The 15,469-nt window shown below is 45.4% G+C and overlaps 1 protein-coding gene across 17 annotated transcripts in view; it reads right to left on the reverse strand.

Moving 5' to 3' along the window:
* Window positions 1-15,469, reverse strand: part of magi1b (membrane associated guanylate kinase, WW and PDZ domain containing 1b) — a 172,378-nt gene that overhangs the window by 23,972 nt on the left and 132,937 nt on the right. For 8 of the 17 annotated variants that reach the window (XM_033626926.2, XM_033626927.2, XM_033626924.2 and 5 more), the window contains 5 exons: window positions 13,955-14,140; window positions 13,139-13,798; window positions 2,865-2,896; window positions 2,342-2,386; window positions 231-477 (listed from right to left, as the gene is read on the reverse strand). In XM_033626926.2, the coding sequence (XP_033482817.1) occupies window positions 231-477; window positions 2,342-2,386; window positions 2,865-2,896; window positions 13,139-13,798; window positions 13,955-14,140 (1,170 nt within the window). The remainder of the gene's footprint in view (window positions 1-230; window positions 478-2,341; window positions 2,387-2,864; window positions 2,897-13,138; window positions 13,799-13,954; window positions 14,141-15,469) is intronic. The other 9 variants (XM_078167298.1, XM_078167301.1, XM_078167297.1 and 6 more) reach the window with 2 other exon arrangements.

Below are 15,469 nucleotides of genomic sequence, written 5' to 3' on the forward strand. Positions count from 1 at the left end.
ACAACCACATCTCGTTAACTTAAATGTGTATCAAACAGTTCTGTTTCCATTCTTACCTCGATGTGAATACTTGGGAATATTAACCTGTTCTTACATGCACAAGACTTATCTCTTATCCCAAATCTTGCTCCAAAATGTGCAGTACCATTTAAACACACCAAGGGTCTCCACTGAGCCACCAGCCCCATGCAGCCCCTTATCCAACCGCCACCAAAAATGTATATACTTACGCCTACTTTCATACATGCTCCTGGACTGCGCCCAGATCTTAAAGGGGTCCGGTTTTCTTTGGATGGTCCCGTCTGCTGGGGAGTCCTGGGGCGGCAGGCCTGGCAGGGGCTGAGAGGGGGGCGGGGGAGCGATGCTCTCGCTGAGGGGGGGTGCCAGGGACGGGTGCACGGGCGAGTCTGTGTGGGTGCTCCGGTGGCTGGAGACACTATGCTGGGAGCTGTTCTGACTGTCCTTCCTCGACAATTGCTGTTGAAGAAGCAGATGGATATCATTTGACAATTGAAAGTCAGCTGTGTTGTACACCTGTGAACACGGAGGCTGAACTGAGCACTGACAGACTGGTAGAGACAAAAAAAAATTACTGCATGCTCAGCAGCGTAGAAGACACGAGGGATGAAGATTAAAGAAGAATACGGAAGAACTTTGGATTAAAGATCAGACAGATTAAAGATTGCTGCTCCTTAGGGTAAAAGGGAGCAGAACCTAAAGTGTATAATGTCAACCATTGTTGTGTTACCATTCAGCACAAAGAATAATCAACCTATTTTATTCAGGGAATTATTTTAGCAAAGGGAGAAAAAAAAAAAGACCTCAATGGTTTCTCATGATTAAGTCATTCAGCTGTGGGAGAAACAACTGTAGCTCAGCTTACGAGGTTACATTGCCTATTCCTTTTGTTTAACAGAGTGGAATGTATTAACAAGGAACTGCATCCCCTGCTGCATATGGAGAGATATTCACAGTGAATAAAGCACTCGTGGGGTTTGAAATGAAGGGAGGGTTTTACTGGTGAAGCCAGAAATGTAAAACTCCCCATAAATTGCCACTGGCCCCTCAATAACATGGGCACTTAAGCACCTGCTCGAGGATTTGAAGGGAGTGGTGCTTGAGCAGGGTAAAGCACATACAATCCTGAGCTCAAGTACAAGTAAAAATCCTTTCCATGACCCTTGTCACACTATCATTCTTTACTGTCTCGTCTTCACTATTACTCTGCAGATTTTCAAAGAAAGAAACCAGCGCAGGGAAAGGGTTACAGGCCGAGAACAAAAACCAAGATATTTTGAGACATTAAGAGAAAATGATAGCAGTTCTGTCTCTTCACGTCACGTGACCTCCCAGTACTTCAGATGTGGTGGACTAAAATACACCAGGAAGGGGCGGAGGCAAGCGGCTCATCTGTTCTCATATCAAAGTGTTTGGCCTTCAAAGTGCAGCAGTGTCTTCGATAAATTCAAGACTCATTACTCCCTGAATCAGCCTGATACACCTCTGCAATTCATGTTTATATTCATCATCCTTGTTAGACATAAAAGAAGCTTGACGCTTTGGCAAATAACCGTGGATCCAGCTGGAATGCTTACTCTACCCAGTGTAACCTCACAGGCTTGCGCGGTGAAATAAAAATCAATGCATTCCTATAATTAGTCACAAATGCAGGCCGCGTTAGGTGCTAAAGTCAGACCTCAGGACTGATGCTTCCTCCTGACCGCAAAATGATTTTTTCGGTCACTTTCATTCCATCAAACAAAATGGTGCCTCCATTAGCCAATGAGGCAGCATGTTTTTTTGTTTGTTTGTTTCTCTCTCTCAGTTAGATGTATACAAATTCCAAATGCTATTCCCCAATCAAATGAAAACAAATCTCTTGCTCTTGATGGATCTATTAGATTTGACCTTCTGCAGTCATTGTGTTCTCCCTGTGTGCTCCGGGACTGGTCTAATACATTGGTTTCTGCTGCTCCAATAACTTATTAAGGAGACAGGAGATGGGAAGGAGGGAGGCAGGGAGGGCTGAGGCAATGAAAACAAATCCTTGCTGCTTCCTCAGACTCAGCTCAATCCTTGCTTTGCCACCATCAGGCCACACTTAGGTTCATTGCCTCGATGCATCACAGCATGAGCGGTCATCTTTCACATGTTTTGTTGCACATTAACAACCAAACCTTATTTTAAAGCATCATGCATTAACTCTATTATCATCCTCAATTTATCTGCTATGAGAATGCTATACCATCACCACTATTACCAAACTCATTACACACCCAGCACCAATACCACCACACCTCATTCCCCAAAACTTTCACCCCATCTCAACAACATCACATACCCTCCTAGTGTAATCACTGTATGGAGGAGCCAGCTCAAAATCATCCTGCAAAACAAAAATTGACAAACACATGTTCAGTCAGACACAGTCAATGGGGTCCCTCCGTTAATGCAGCAGATATCACAGGATGAGGCCGACGCTCAGCTGTGATCCCACATTCAACTCTCACACTGCAAGCTTAGCACCCTGCACGATGCGATCATCAGCGCGTTAGCAACCCAGCTCACGCTGTGCATCAAAGCCCCTTGTCCCAGCCCCTGCCAGAGAGGAGGAGGAGGAGGGAGGGGGGGCTGATGTGAAGCTACAGGGATCCACCCCCGCACAGCACAGCATCCCATGTCTACAAACAGACCCACAACATCAGCACAAGTTACACCTTGGAGGGAGAGAGAGATGAGGTAGGAGAGGAGAGGCGGGGAAAGTGAGCCAAATATCCATCTGACAGATACACCATGGAGGACAGGAGCGTGAAGGATGGATGAGAGAGCTTATAGCTTATAGAAATAAAAAAACAACTACTTACCAGTTTGGGGCTCTTCTTTGCAGGTGCCACCCCTGTGAAGCCAGACAGAAATGGGAAAAAAAGAAAAAAGGAGAAGGTTATAAATGTAGTTTTAGTGTATCATCCATGTTTAGAAAAAAGGAGAATACAAAAAAAAGGAAGGAAAAAAACAACAACGCAGACTCCAAAACAATATCACAACAGTGCTCATCTAGCCCTCGTCTCCTTCTCCCTCCTTTCCTCTCTTTCCCTGCTTGGTTCCTTTGCTTGCCCATCCACGGCTGGGGTTTGAGGAGGAAGGGAGGGGAGGTGGGTGGAGGTGGGGGGGCAGGCAGCGTGATCTATCTGCATCACTGCCGCGGCCAGCGCTTGGCTTGACTGGTGCAGCGGAAGACTGGGGCCAGCCCCAAGGGCTAACCCTGCGCTTGCCAGAGCCTGGCTACCCGACGGTGGCACACGCATGTGAGTGAGTGTGTGTTTGAGGCAGGAAAGTGAGAGTTTAAGAGGAGAGGACAGAATCCTGGAGAGCAACTAAGCCAGAGAATAAAGAGAGATGAGTAGAGAGGAGAAAAGCGAGCTGTGCTCTGGAGTTCCTGTCCGTAGCATTACCCATGGAGAAGGAGTCCAAGATACTGAACATTAAATTATAGGCAACCGTCAGTTCCCCTCTTACTGAGACCATCTTCCTGTGTCCGCTGAGCGCCGCGCTCCGCTGTCGAAGGCTCCAGCATCTATAGGCAGTTGCAGCGTCCTCCCCGTCTCTCCCTTTCCTGCTGCCTTTTCCTTTTTTTCCCTTTCTCTCGCTCTCTCTCTCTCTCTCTCACCTCACTGCACACTGTCCTCCCTCCCTTTTCTTCCCTCAGCATCATCACCCACCCTCCCTCCCTCTTCCTCTTTCTCTCTCCCCTCCATCTCAGTCTCCCTCCCACCCCCACATGCTGGTAAACATCCACGCAGCTGCACACACACGCACACACACACACACACACACACACACAACACACGGGCATCAGGCGGCTCTGCGCGGCGCTCCCCGACACAAATCGAAGTGTGCTTAAAAGGTATGACAGACGGGGTTCTGCCTGAGTGAGCAGTGACCAGAAATATCATCACGGAAATATCATTATCGCGTAGAAGCACACAAAGAAAAGACTGACGGGTGACTAAAATGCTAACACAGCCTGGATCTAGCCAGGGAAATTTGCTCCTTGAGCACATCACTGCCCTCTCCCCCTCCCTCAGTCCCTAGCTCCCTCGACTCTGCATGGAATAAACAGTTGTGTGAAGTTATGGAAATGAGAGCTGGAGAGGGAATGGATGAAACAAAGAGGAAATGCAAGACTTGGGGTGCGTATTTACCTCTATAAGATTCAAAATTCAACAAAGGGTGGAGCAGGAACCACACACACCTCTGACATACAATAGGGGCGTGTAACACATGTAAAGCATGAGTGAGGCTAGGCGGCGTCTGATCTAAGAAAATGGGCCACTATTGTGTGTCAATCCTTTAGGGAAACAGAGAGGATAAGATCTTACACACAAATACACACACATACGCGCTCGTGTCTTTATCTCTCAGACATCTGGGTTAATTCACAACTGACAGCTCCAACTGTCTGCAGCTTTTTTTCCTCCTCTCCTTCCTTTCCTCCCCCACCATCCTTCCCCTCGTCTCTCTCCCCTTTTCACCCCCCCTTTTTTTTCAATCAATAGGAATCATTCATTCAGGAGCACATAAATCACGACGCGGACGCAGATGCACACTGTCAATCCCGAGGTATTCTCTCCGGGCTAAGCATGCTGTCAGTCAAAGTGTCAGGCTGCCGTTTGATTATCCTTCATCTATCCACTGCAAGTGATCTGCTGCTGCCGTCCGTCAGTGTCTCTCAGCGCGCACTCTCTCCAAGCTTTTCGATCAGACACACCCGTGGAAACGAAAAACAGACCCAGGTCGATTCAGGTCTTCAAAACGCACTGTGCCTGCTTCCAAATTTCTTAGATCTTACTGTAAATGTAATATCACTAAATGAGATTTTCATTTAAAGGTACTGAGCTCAATCTCACTGCGAGGCCTTGATGCCCTTTGATAAATATCTATAAACAAATTAAAGTCAAGGAAGACGAAGCCGTGCAGGTTAACACTCCACTGGTAGGCAGAAGCAGTTCTTTTTTTCCCCTCATCTGTGTGTAATGCACCACAGTGTGTTTGAAGCCCCCAGATCAAAAGGTATTGTGAGTGTTTGGGCCAACCTCCAGTGCTAATTACATACAAAAGGGAGGAAACAGCGGTTTTGGACAGGTGGGCGATCTCGGCTGGCCTGCGCACTGAAAGCCTGAGTGAGAGAGTGTCGACTGAATTCTCCGCGCCTCCAGCTCTCGAATAATGGACCAGGACTGCTGTGGGCTCCCCCTACATCTCATTTCATTCTGCTCACTAAATTTTAAAATGTGTGGCAGAAAATGCATTATCAACAGTAAGAAATGAAGGGCTGCTCAACCTACGGGGCACCGAATTTGTGAGAAGTGTAGTTTTTATGATTAATGATATATTAACTGATTATTGTGAATTTCAATGAAGCCAAAATAATGAAGTGTCCAGTGTATTTGAGGGTTGCAGTAGAAAAGTTTTTATCGAGCTTGACAGAATAACTGTTGTGTTGTTTCACTGCCTAAGGAAAAACTCAGCGAACACAACTTGTTTTCCTCCATGTGACAGCTCCACACAGCTGATTAAGGTCCAACAGTTTGGGTGCAAGACGACAGTGCAAATGCGCGGTGGAGTCTTTTGTAAACACGGGGAAATAAAGTGTGGTGGAAGCACTGACACACAGAGTTAAAGAGCTGCGCACCGTAGAGATGAATTCTGCAAAAATAGCTCCCAGAGGAGGTTTGGATTAATTGCGTTTAGCTGAACTGGGTTCAGGCTGACAAGAGGGACTGTACCCTCGACTGTATGTCTCCCTTCAGCAAATGGGAGCTGTTGCAACAACCTGGCAGCACAGCAGTCACTAAACGGAAGCCATTATTAAGCAGATTATGTTGTCTGTCCACGGTGTGCGAGCGTATGTGTGTGTGTGTTAGACGTGTTGGTAGATCTCGGCTAGGAGTGATGGCTTCCAACAGGCAGGTCCATCTGTCACTGTGGCGACAGTGCCTGGTGACCGTGGGGAACTGACAGACAGTCTCCAAGGAGTGAAAGGCTCACATCAGCTGTGTACATCAGCAGCCAGGATGTGACAGCCCTGCAGAGTACAGCTTTATTTAGCTTTCTCTATGTGTGTGTGTGTAAACAGTGAAATTAAATGTGACAAGAGCGTACCAATGTGACTAAATGGAAAGTAAAGATGACCTGGAGAGCATGTATGCATAAGTTTAAAAAAAAAAACAAAAAAAAAAACTGGATGGAACATTTTTCTTGCGAGTAAGCCTGTGGTGCTTGTGACAAAAAAATAGCAACACCTAGGAGTGTGTTTCCACTGTATCGAGCCTTCTATGGCTTTTAAAAAGCAGAGGTGAAATCCCCTCCTCCCACAGCTGCACACATCCATCCAGAGGAGACCCCGGTGCAGATTATGTGCAAGAGCATTGTCATAGAAACAAAGGATGGTGCTCTGGTGGAGATTTACAACTCGCCCAGTAGCTATGGAGGTGTGAAGACATGGGAGATAGGTGGGGGCTGAGGGAGACTGAGGCTCACCTTGTCCCTGTGCAACAAGCAGTGATTCACAGGCACAAGCCTCCAGCAAACCGGTGTGAGCCAAGGTGAATCGTGGGCACCTAGCGGGCAGACCGCTCCCCCCCCATCATTGCTTTTCAGGACTGCAATGCTGTTCGTTATGGTGCCAGTCAGCAGAATTTTTAATGCGAAGCGGGCAAAAATACGACGCTTCCTGCCCATACAGTGAATTGATTTCCTGCTTTGGTCTGCGCTGGGACCCATCATCAACGTTTATCTCTTTCTAATGGGTGTGCACAAGACTGTCCACATTATGCCGGCCTTGTGAATGTACATGCCGGTAACTGCGAGTTTGTTTATGTGGGTTATGTAAATTCACGTAATTGCGTTTGTGCCTATCAGCGTGTGTCCTCAAAGAACACTAGTCTGTGGAGTGCTTTTTGACAGGAGGCATTTACAAGCTGTCTGCTCACTTGCCTGACATTATGCCAATAGGAGCTATCTACCGTGGCAGAGATCCTCTCGGTGCTTTTACCCTCTTTAAGCCGCACGCCCATGGAAAAAACAAAGGAAAACACACATTTCAACCCTCTGTCTGTCTTCAAGGGGACAATAAATCCCCTTCAAAGTGCACTTAAAGGCAATGAGAGGAAAGGCAAACAAACCTAAACAAGAGGAAACACACCCTTTTGTGCTTTAACACCATGGATGCTCTCAGGTGTTTTTCAAGTAGCCATGCAGATAATCTAAGGTCTCTGACATTTGTTTGGGTGTTTAGATTCTCATTTATCCAAAGGAGATAAGGCAAGCGAGTGCGCAGCGGTTCATCAAATACACTGACATTTGCAAAATAGTTTAACACCTCTTGCCTGTGTTATTCCCTCAACCTGCCATTTGTCCGTACGCTGGCTACGTGGGAGGAGAGAAAAGGTCCATCTCTCATTCTGAGGAGAAGAGGAGTGCGAGGCCTGATTGCCCAGCGGGGACTAATGTGTCACTATTGATTGATGATTCACGAGGTGGGGCGAGGGAGGAAAAGAGAGAGAGGGCAGAGCATCATGGGGGTTTCCGTGCTGCTCCTTCTTCACCTGTGATCCTCTGACATGCTTCCATCCACCGTTCTCCTCCTTCCTCTTCACCCATTCATTGCGGCTGTCTTTCCTTCCATTTCCTTTACATGGCTACAGTTACTGCAACCAAGCACAAATTACCTTTGCATTCAGTGCAGCACCTGCCAGGCCTTACAAACAGGTAAGAAAACATGGGGTATAGCTCGATGGGACAAATGGGCTTCATTTTTCCATAGCTGACTAATGACACGAGCTGCTTGACTACTGAAAGCCTGTGTTTCAGAATTTCGACACCCAAACAGGTTTTCGCTGACAAAAGGCTGTACGGCAGGTGTGTGCGTCCCGATAGACCCTGTAACATTTACACCTTTTTAAAGGGAACAGGGGAGAGGAAATTAGCGTCTGTGCTACAGCAAGACATTAGGGGCCAAAATGAATTATGTCAGCGCATCAGCGAGGGCAGGAGAAGACAGGCAGGGGAAAATGAGCACATTAGAGGAGTGTAATTAGACAAATGAAAGAACAATGTATCACGAAACACAGAGCTGATTGAAGCAATAAATCATGCCCCATGTGCTTATAGGCTGTATATCTCCGTGCAAAATGCCTGTAAAACCTCTGTGGCTTGTGGGCATAGTTTATGAGACACCGTCAAAGTCTCACAACCTGATACTCTGACCTGTGGGTGGGTCTTTCCTCTGCATGTATCAAGAGCACCAAAAATGGTAAGTCATCGTAGACAAAGAGGATGAAAGCAAATGAGATTCACACTGCCAGGTTTTTCCATACTGAGATCCATGAATCACAGTCTCGTCCCCCCCAACGTTCAGCACACTGTGGCTTAAAAACACATGCTCACATTCTCACGCCAGCTGACTCGTGCACCTGTTAATGCACAGTGAGAAAGACAGTGGGAGAGAGGTGATGGGGGCACGCTGTTGCGCACGGCCGCCTTAACAAGTGCGTATCTCTGTGCGCTGGTCCTCAGGGATTGGTTCCCCATCTTCATGTGGGCGAGTGGGTATGAATCTATACACTGACAGTGGGGGAATGGAAACAGAAACGGGTGATGGAGGTTTGGAGGAGGGGTGGATCTCCACCAATTAACACTGTACCAGGCTCGCTCTGCCTCGAATCCATAATTGTATGCATGACTGTTGGAGTAGAGACTGACAGCCAGTGTGTGTGTGTGGATGTGTGTGTGTACACGCACAAGTGCTGTTTGCTCAGGGAGGAACAGATTCTTGATAGATGGAAAGAGAGTGAGAGTAAAAGAGTGCACAGGAGAGAAAAAGATGTATGTGTATGATAAGCAAAGCTGACATCAGGACCCCAATTAGAGACCAGTGTGCCTCGCTGCTACTGGTGGAGCGAGCCGGAGTGAGGAAGCAGCGAGGAGAGCAAGAGCAGGAGAGTAATTAAGGCACCGTATCGAGAACCTTGGTTTATGTTCTCATGAGTGCAAGTGTGTGTGTGTATATATGTCAGACACGTATGACACGTGAATGGTGCAGTGTGGGTGAGGCACTGACGTGGAAAAAGAAATATGTGATGTAAACAGATTCATCAGTCAACATGGGGAAATCTGAAGGACAGAAAATGTGTGGGAATTCAGTGGGAGGAAGAAATACACGGCAATGCGCTCAGAGTGTATGTGTCCATGAAGCTTTGATGGTGTAGAGGTAACCATGGTATCTGATCTCTTTAGCCCTATTAGCATGGGACCAATATTACCTGGGGACCTCTGGTAATGTGTAATAATTGCAGAGGTCATCTGTGATCCTAGTGCATGGGAATCTGCCATATCCGTAATTTGTCGAGTCAAATTATCTCGTATATTTCTACAAACACGGAGGTCACGTGATGATATTAGTCCCATGCGAAACGCCAACACGGTTATTTGTAGTTGTATTTAGGTTTTTTAGTTTCCTCTGCGCCTCATTTCTACTTCTTTCTCAGGTTTTTGAATTATGGAGGCTGTGCTGGCAATTATAAATAAAAGTTTTGACAGCACTCTGGGTGCAGTAGGCTCATCTCACTGCACAGCATGGAGACCCATTCGCAGAGCAAGCAAGCAAGCTCAAAGCCATCAGAAGAGCAATATCTTGAATATGGTGAGATGGATAAGACATGACATTGTATGGCAGAATCGTCTCTCTTCGTTTAACCCACATTTAAAAAAAGAAAAAAACTGTACATCTCTGTTAGTGCTGTTACAATATGACTGTGTGCATCATATCTGGGAACTGATGTCAGTAAATTTGAGTAAAATACAGACCACAGACTTCATTTATCCTGTGCTAATGCGCCGCACAAAACAGACGTGGGAGGGGATCTCCCAATCACATGATAGCAGGTCACCTGGTAATACTAGTCCCCTGAAAATACAGCTTTTAACTAATTTATTCCCTAAATTCATTCTCGTGTATTATATTTGTAGCACCACCTATGGTCTACATAAATCAATTTTATTTGCATATACTACACTGTATTAGCCATCAGATTTTGATAAAAGCCCAGTTCACACAGGACCAGTGTTACCTGGGGACCTCTTGTAATGTATAACAACTGCAGAGGATGTCTGTGATCTTAATCCTGTGTCATGTATGCCATGTTGGTAATTTGTCAAGTAAAATTCAACTGCAATTACCTGCCATATTTCCACAACTACAGAAGTCATATATTAGTCCTGTGTGAATCAGCATCTGTGTGATTTGAGGTTGTATTATTTTTGTTACTCAGAGTCATATCTGAGGGGTAATGCGGGGTTAAAGATTGTATTAAAATATGAATAGTCCAATCGATTGTCGAGAGGTCCTTTGTCTGAAAATCTTTAACAATTCTGATGATTACCCTCATCATTGCGGTCATTTATCAAGCAGATATACCAATCATTATCTGGTCCCTGTTTCTCCCATGTGAAAAATAATCTGCTCCTTTATGTCTGTTTTCTATTATTGGAAACCCGAACACTGATTGGATAAAACAAAACATTTAAAGACGTCGTCCTTCACTCTGGAAACTTGTAAGGTCATTTTTTTTCTAACATTTTAAAAACAAAGCAATTAATCAATTTATAGAAAAAACAAATGAATCAGTAACAGAGAATACTTGCAGCCCTGGATCAATATCATTTTCGTTACTCATAACGACAAGAAATTCTCACACTTGCACACAATTCACATGCTTGTCCAAATTCTAGATAGGGCTGGGTATTATTCAAAAATGTTCAATACTGGTATCAGTGTGATGGAGCTTTGCTACTTTCCTACAAAAGCCTTTTGTTCGTTTTACAAAGAAGCCAAACGAGTGTTGTGGAAACACAAGCAGCTGTAAAAGCCTCATAAAATAGAGTTTTAAATAGCAACCGTATTTATATCTAAGGTGTCTGGTTTAAAAAAATAAATAAATAAAAAAAAGAGAGAGTATGAATCTGACCGAGGCTTCAATGCCAGGCTTTGGGACTTGACAGCTTTTGATATGTAAAGTGCTACGGACACAGTTTCAATTGGTACCAAAAAATAGGGAGGTTTGATACCCAGCTCTGGTAAGGGACAAATTAAAAGCTAGTCTAATTTGTAACTGGGCTCACTAACTACTGTCTGTGTTGAGATGGTGGGGCCATTAGGCTCTTTATCAGAAAGGATCTCTGTAAAACATACAGTAGGCAGCACTCGATACTTAAATGTGCAAATGGGAGAAGTGCAGTGAGCAAACTTCTGTTGCACTATTCCTCTGCATGAAGCAGCAGAAGGGCAGGACTGTCTCTGAGAAACTGTAAATCAAACTGGATTTCATATTTGTTTCCTGTGTTTGTGTGTTTCTCCACTGACTGGCATCCTTTGTAGCAAACATAAAAGCCATTTAGCGATGATGGTTCAATTACAAAGCCCCTTATGCATTATCATTATCCATACCTTTGTCTTTAGCTCAGTGCCATTCCCTCTATCACAGTCATATCAGTCTGTCTGCGGCCATCAAAGCCCGTCACAGCGTTTACACAAGCCCAGCTAAACTGCCTTCTGTTTTATTGACAGCACATTAAGCACCCTGGCGATGATGAGGCCGTATCACTTTATGGGCTTGTGTTCACTTGCATGATGAAGAAATGCTCCTCATTAGTGAAAAGCCAGCGAGGGGAGGGTGGTGGAACGGTTTGGGCTGTGTGGGTGTGTGTCGAGAAGCGAGACAAAGAGAGAGTGTGACAACATGGAGAGAGAGACGCAGATACAAATTGAGACGGAGTCGCACATGTAAAGAGCGAGACAGAGAAAGACGGGGAGTCAATGTGAGACTACAGTGTGACTTGGCCACCATTCATTGGACCAATTTCCCTCGACAGTTCTGAGCACTTAACCCTACAGAGGAGATAAACTGCGCGTGTGCAAAACACACAAAAAAACCTTTCAGTGACTTGAATTAATAAGCCCCAATGCAAGCTATGGACAGTCTGACAGAGAAAATAGTCCAATTACTTGTATCACACAGTGCGTTTAGAGCTCCGGAGGTCTGTGAGTCTGAGGGGGATTGGAGGGAAAATACCAAAATTCAATCATTTCAGTTTTATCCTCCATTCACAGTTGCTTTGTTTCCATTTAGTGCTTCTGTGCGACAGTGATTTTCAATCAGAAACCACGACAAAGGCTGGGTGGTGCATGGTGAATGGAGGCATGCAGGTGCACTTTGTTCGCAGCATTGGCACTGACCAACTAACACTGAAAATGTATATTAGCAAGCAAAATGATTTCAGCTCATACCAAGCCAGATCGCCTGGTGGGCGGATAAAAGGCGCGCCAGCACAATTTCGGTGGCATCTTTAAAGCGACTCACTTAACATGGGAATACACTAAAAGCCTAAAATAAACTAGACGTGTTTGACAACCAACAAACACAGCAGACAGAAACAGAGGGGAGTGCATAAGAACCTGGGCATAGAGACGGAGAGTGTTCAGACTCTCTGACCTGAAACACCATCTAAATCTCACTCGCCCATGTTTACCCTTCTTATCAGAGATTCTTCATCTTGCCTTTTAACTTTTCCTTCCCTCTGCCTCCTTTCCATTTCAAGACAGCTATAATGTTCTGACTGTCAATGCTATTCAGTGTAAACACCTCACTCTGTCTTCCCACTTCTCTTTCAGAGCCACGTCCTCAAATGATATTTCAACCTTCTCTGTGGCTCCTTTTCTCCTTCCAAATAGTCCCTCTATCTTTGCTTTTTTTTTTGCAATTTCTTCTTTGCTTCCCACCCCTATTTACATGAATAAATAAATATGCGTGTCAATAAAAGAGCTCTCTGTGAGCTGGGACAGCCTGTAAGGCAGAAGCCTATTATTTTTTGTCAACAGCATTGAGCAGATTCACGGGAAAGGTTTGTTTTGTTCTGCAATTCTTCAACATATGGGCACATAAATCAGAAACCGCCGTATGACTTGACACCTGTTCGCTCCATCTTCCTCATGTCCATCTGCTCTCATCAGATACAATACCGGCGACAGATTCACTGAGACAATGTAAGCATGCACGAGGAAGGATCAGCCTCCACTCACCTCTCTGCACCAGCATGGTGACCTCGCTGCCTTTAGGACACTTGCTGAGCAGGTCGACCACCTGGTTGTGAGACATGCTCTGCACGTTTCTCTTGTTCACCTCCACGATGATGTCGCCCTCTTTGAGGCCGCGGCAGCGCGGGTAGTCCACGATCTGCTTCACTCTCTGCCCTCCGCCTCCGGGACTGTCGGCAATGGTGAAGCCGAAGCCCTTGTCTCCTTTCTCCATGTGTACAGTGATGAGCTCTGGTTGTGTTGCGATGGATGAGGCCAGGGTGACCACGTCGCTGGGGTAGCCGTGCTGGGAAGAGGTATCGGAGGCCACCTCCGCTGAGGGGCTGTGGGGTCGCGGGAGGCCGTTGAGGGGTACCCCTCCATTGGTTGAGCCGTTGTTGTTGTTCTGACTGCCATGGCTGGACGGCGAGTCGTAGCTGTTGGAGGCCTCCTGCCCGTTGACGATGATGGGCTCTTTGTTGTCGAGAATGGCCACTGAGGTAACCAGGCTAGTGTTAGGGTCATCGGGGTCAAATGGCAGCGGGTAGCCGCGGCACAGCTCCAAGTTGACCATGGAGCCAATTGGGATGGACTGGAAGATCTTCACAACTTGGGCATGGGTGTAGCCGAGCACACATGTGTCGTTGACGCTTACGATCACGTCACCTTAGAGTTGGAGAAGAGGGAGAGGTTAGTTTATTTAGCATGTAAGGTACGGTTTGATAAAAGTTTTGGATCCTTAATTATACACAATCAGCATTCAGAAAATTAAATTAATCACAATTCAAAAGCAGCAGTCCTGGATCAATTTAATACACCAACCTGTCTCCATTTTGCCGTCGAGGGCAGCGGGTCCATCTAGCACCAGGCTCTTGATCTGCAGGAACTCGTCTGGCTCGTCGCCTCCCACAACAGTGAAACCGAACCCCCGACGACTCTTTTTCAGCTTGGTATTGATGAAAGTCCCCTTCAGCTCGGATCGGTTCCGAGTAAAGAAAGGCTTCCCTCCTGTACACACAAACACAGACAATTAAATTAAGATCTTTCTGACACATTGATGAAACAGCACAAACTCAAAAAATCAGCTTTGGCTTCCTGTTTGCACATCACCAAAAATGCTAAAACTGTTCTCTGTCTGGCGATATATTGAATCGGTATATTCCAGTAAAACCTTTCTTCCTCTTTCTTTGCTTACTGGCAAAGGAAAGTTCTCTTCAAAAGACCTGGAACTAACCTTGACAGTAAACGAGTTTGCCTTTTCTTTCTGGTGTGTCACGTTTGACATCATGAATGTGCCAATAAATAGGCTAGTAAACAGTAGAGAGCAGCATGGAGGCCAGTGAAAATACTATGGTGTTTATTATTCTTTTATATCTGTTACTTACTCAGTCTCTCTTTCAAATGCTATGCTGACTAATTTGGAACGATGTTAAAGTGCTGCTTGGATGCAGACAGTCAGAATGCGCTGATGGTTGGGCAAGAAAAGGGCCAAAAATTAGCGCGTCCACCATGTTTCCGTCACTGCCAATCGGAGCTGGACCTGATAAATACCTGCAGCTCCTACAGCCTTTTATCCCAGGAGTGAATGCTGATTGCAACCCCGCTAAAGACAAAAGCCTGATGTTAGTGAGCTTTTGGTCCAGTGGGAAAGGGGCTTTAGTGTAATGGTTATTGACTATGGTTTGGTGATGACAAAATGTCAATTAAAACAAGCTGATTATAATTTATTGATTAATTAGGTCAAAAGGAAATCGAAAAAACAGGATGCATGTGTTAGAAAACGTAGGTAATTTCCAGTGTAAAATCCCAGTCAGTTCAAACCACGCTCCTGGTACCATCTGCTCTAGGTTTCCACCATCCTCAAAAGACAAAACACCTTGATTCTGGGATTAAATGTGGTGCTACATACGACAACATATATTAAATTTAACATGGTGCAAATCAAATGATGCTACTTTGCATTGTTCGCATTTACTGGTGGTTTTGTGATAAAGACTTAACAGAGAGGCGCCTGATTTTTTATGTAACGAAATCAAATGCAAGTGAGATCCTCAAACGTGTGAAGATCACATGACAAAAGCATTTGTATGAAAGAGCGCTCTGCCTCGGTGAACAGCTCCTGCAAACAAGATATCTCCATCATTCAACAGTGGCTGTGAGGCTTTAATTAACACAGATATCCACGAAACACATTTCACAGTGGTCTTAAGTCATGAGAACAATCTAAACCCAATTACTCAGCCATCCTTGTTCTTCCTGCTTTCTCTACCTCATTATCAGGCATTAAGGAGAAAATGAAGAAAGATATGAAATGGAATCAGTCTAAATCAAAAACTT

Source organism: Epinephelus lanceolatus, chromosome 1 (genome assembly GCF_041903045.1).
Source record: "Epinephelus lanceolatus isolate andai-2023 chromosome 1, ASM4190304v1, whole genome shotgun sequence".
Taxonomy (NCBI): Eukaryota; Metazoa; Chordata; class Actinopteri; order Perciformes; family Serranidae; genus Epinephelus; species Epinephelus lanceolatus.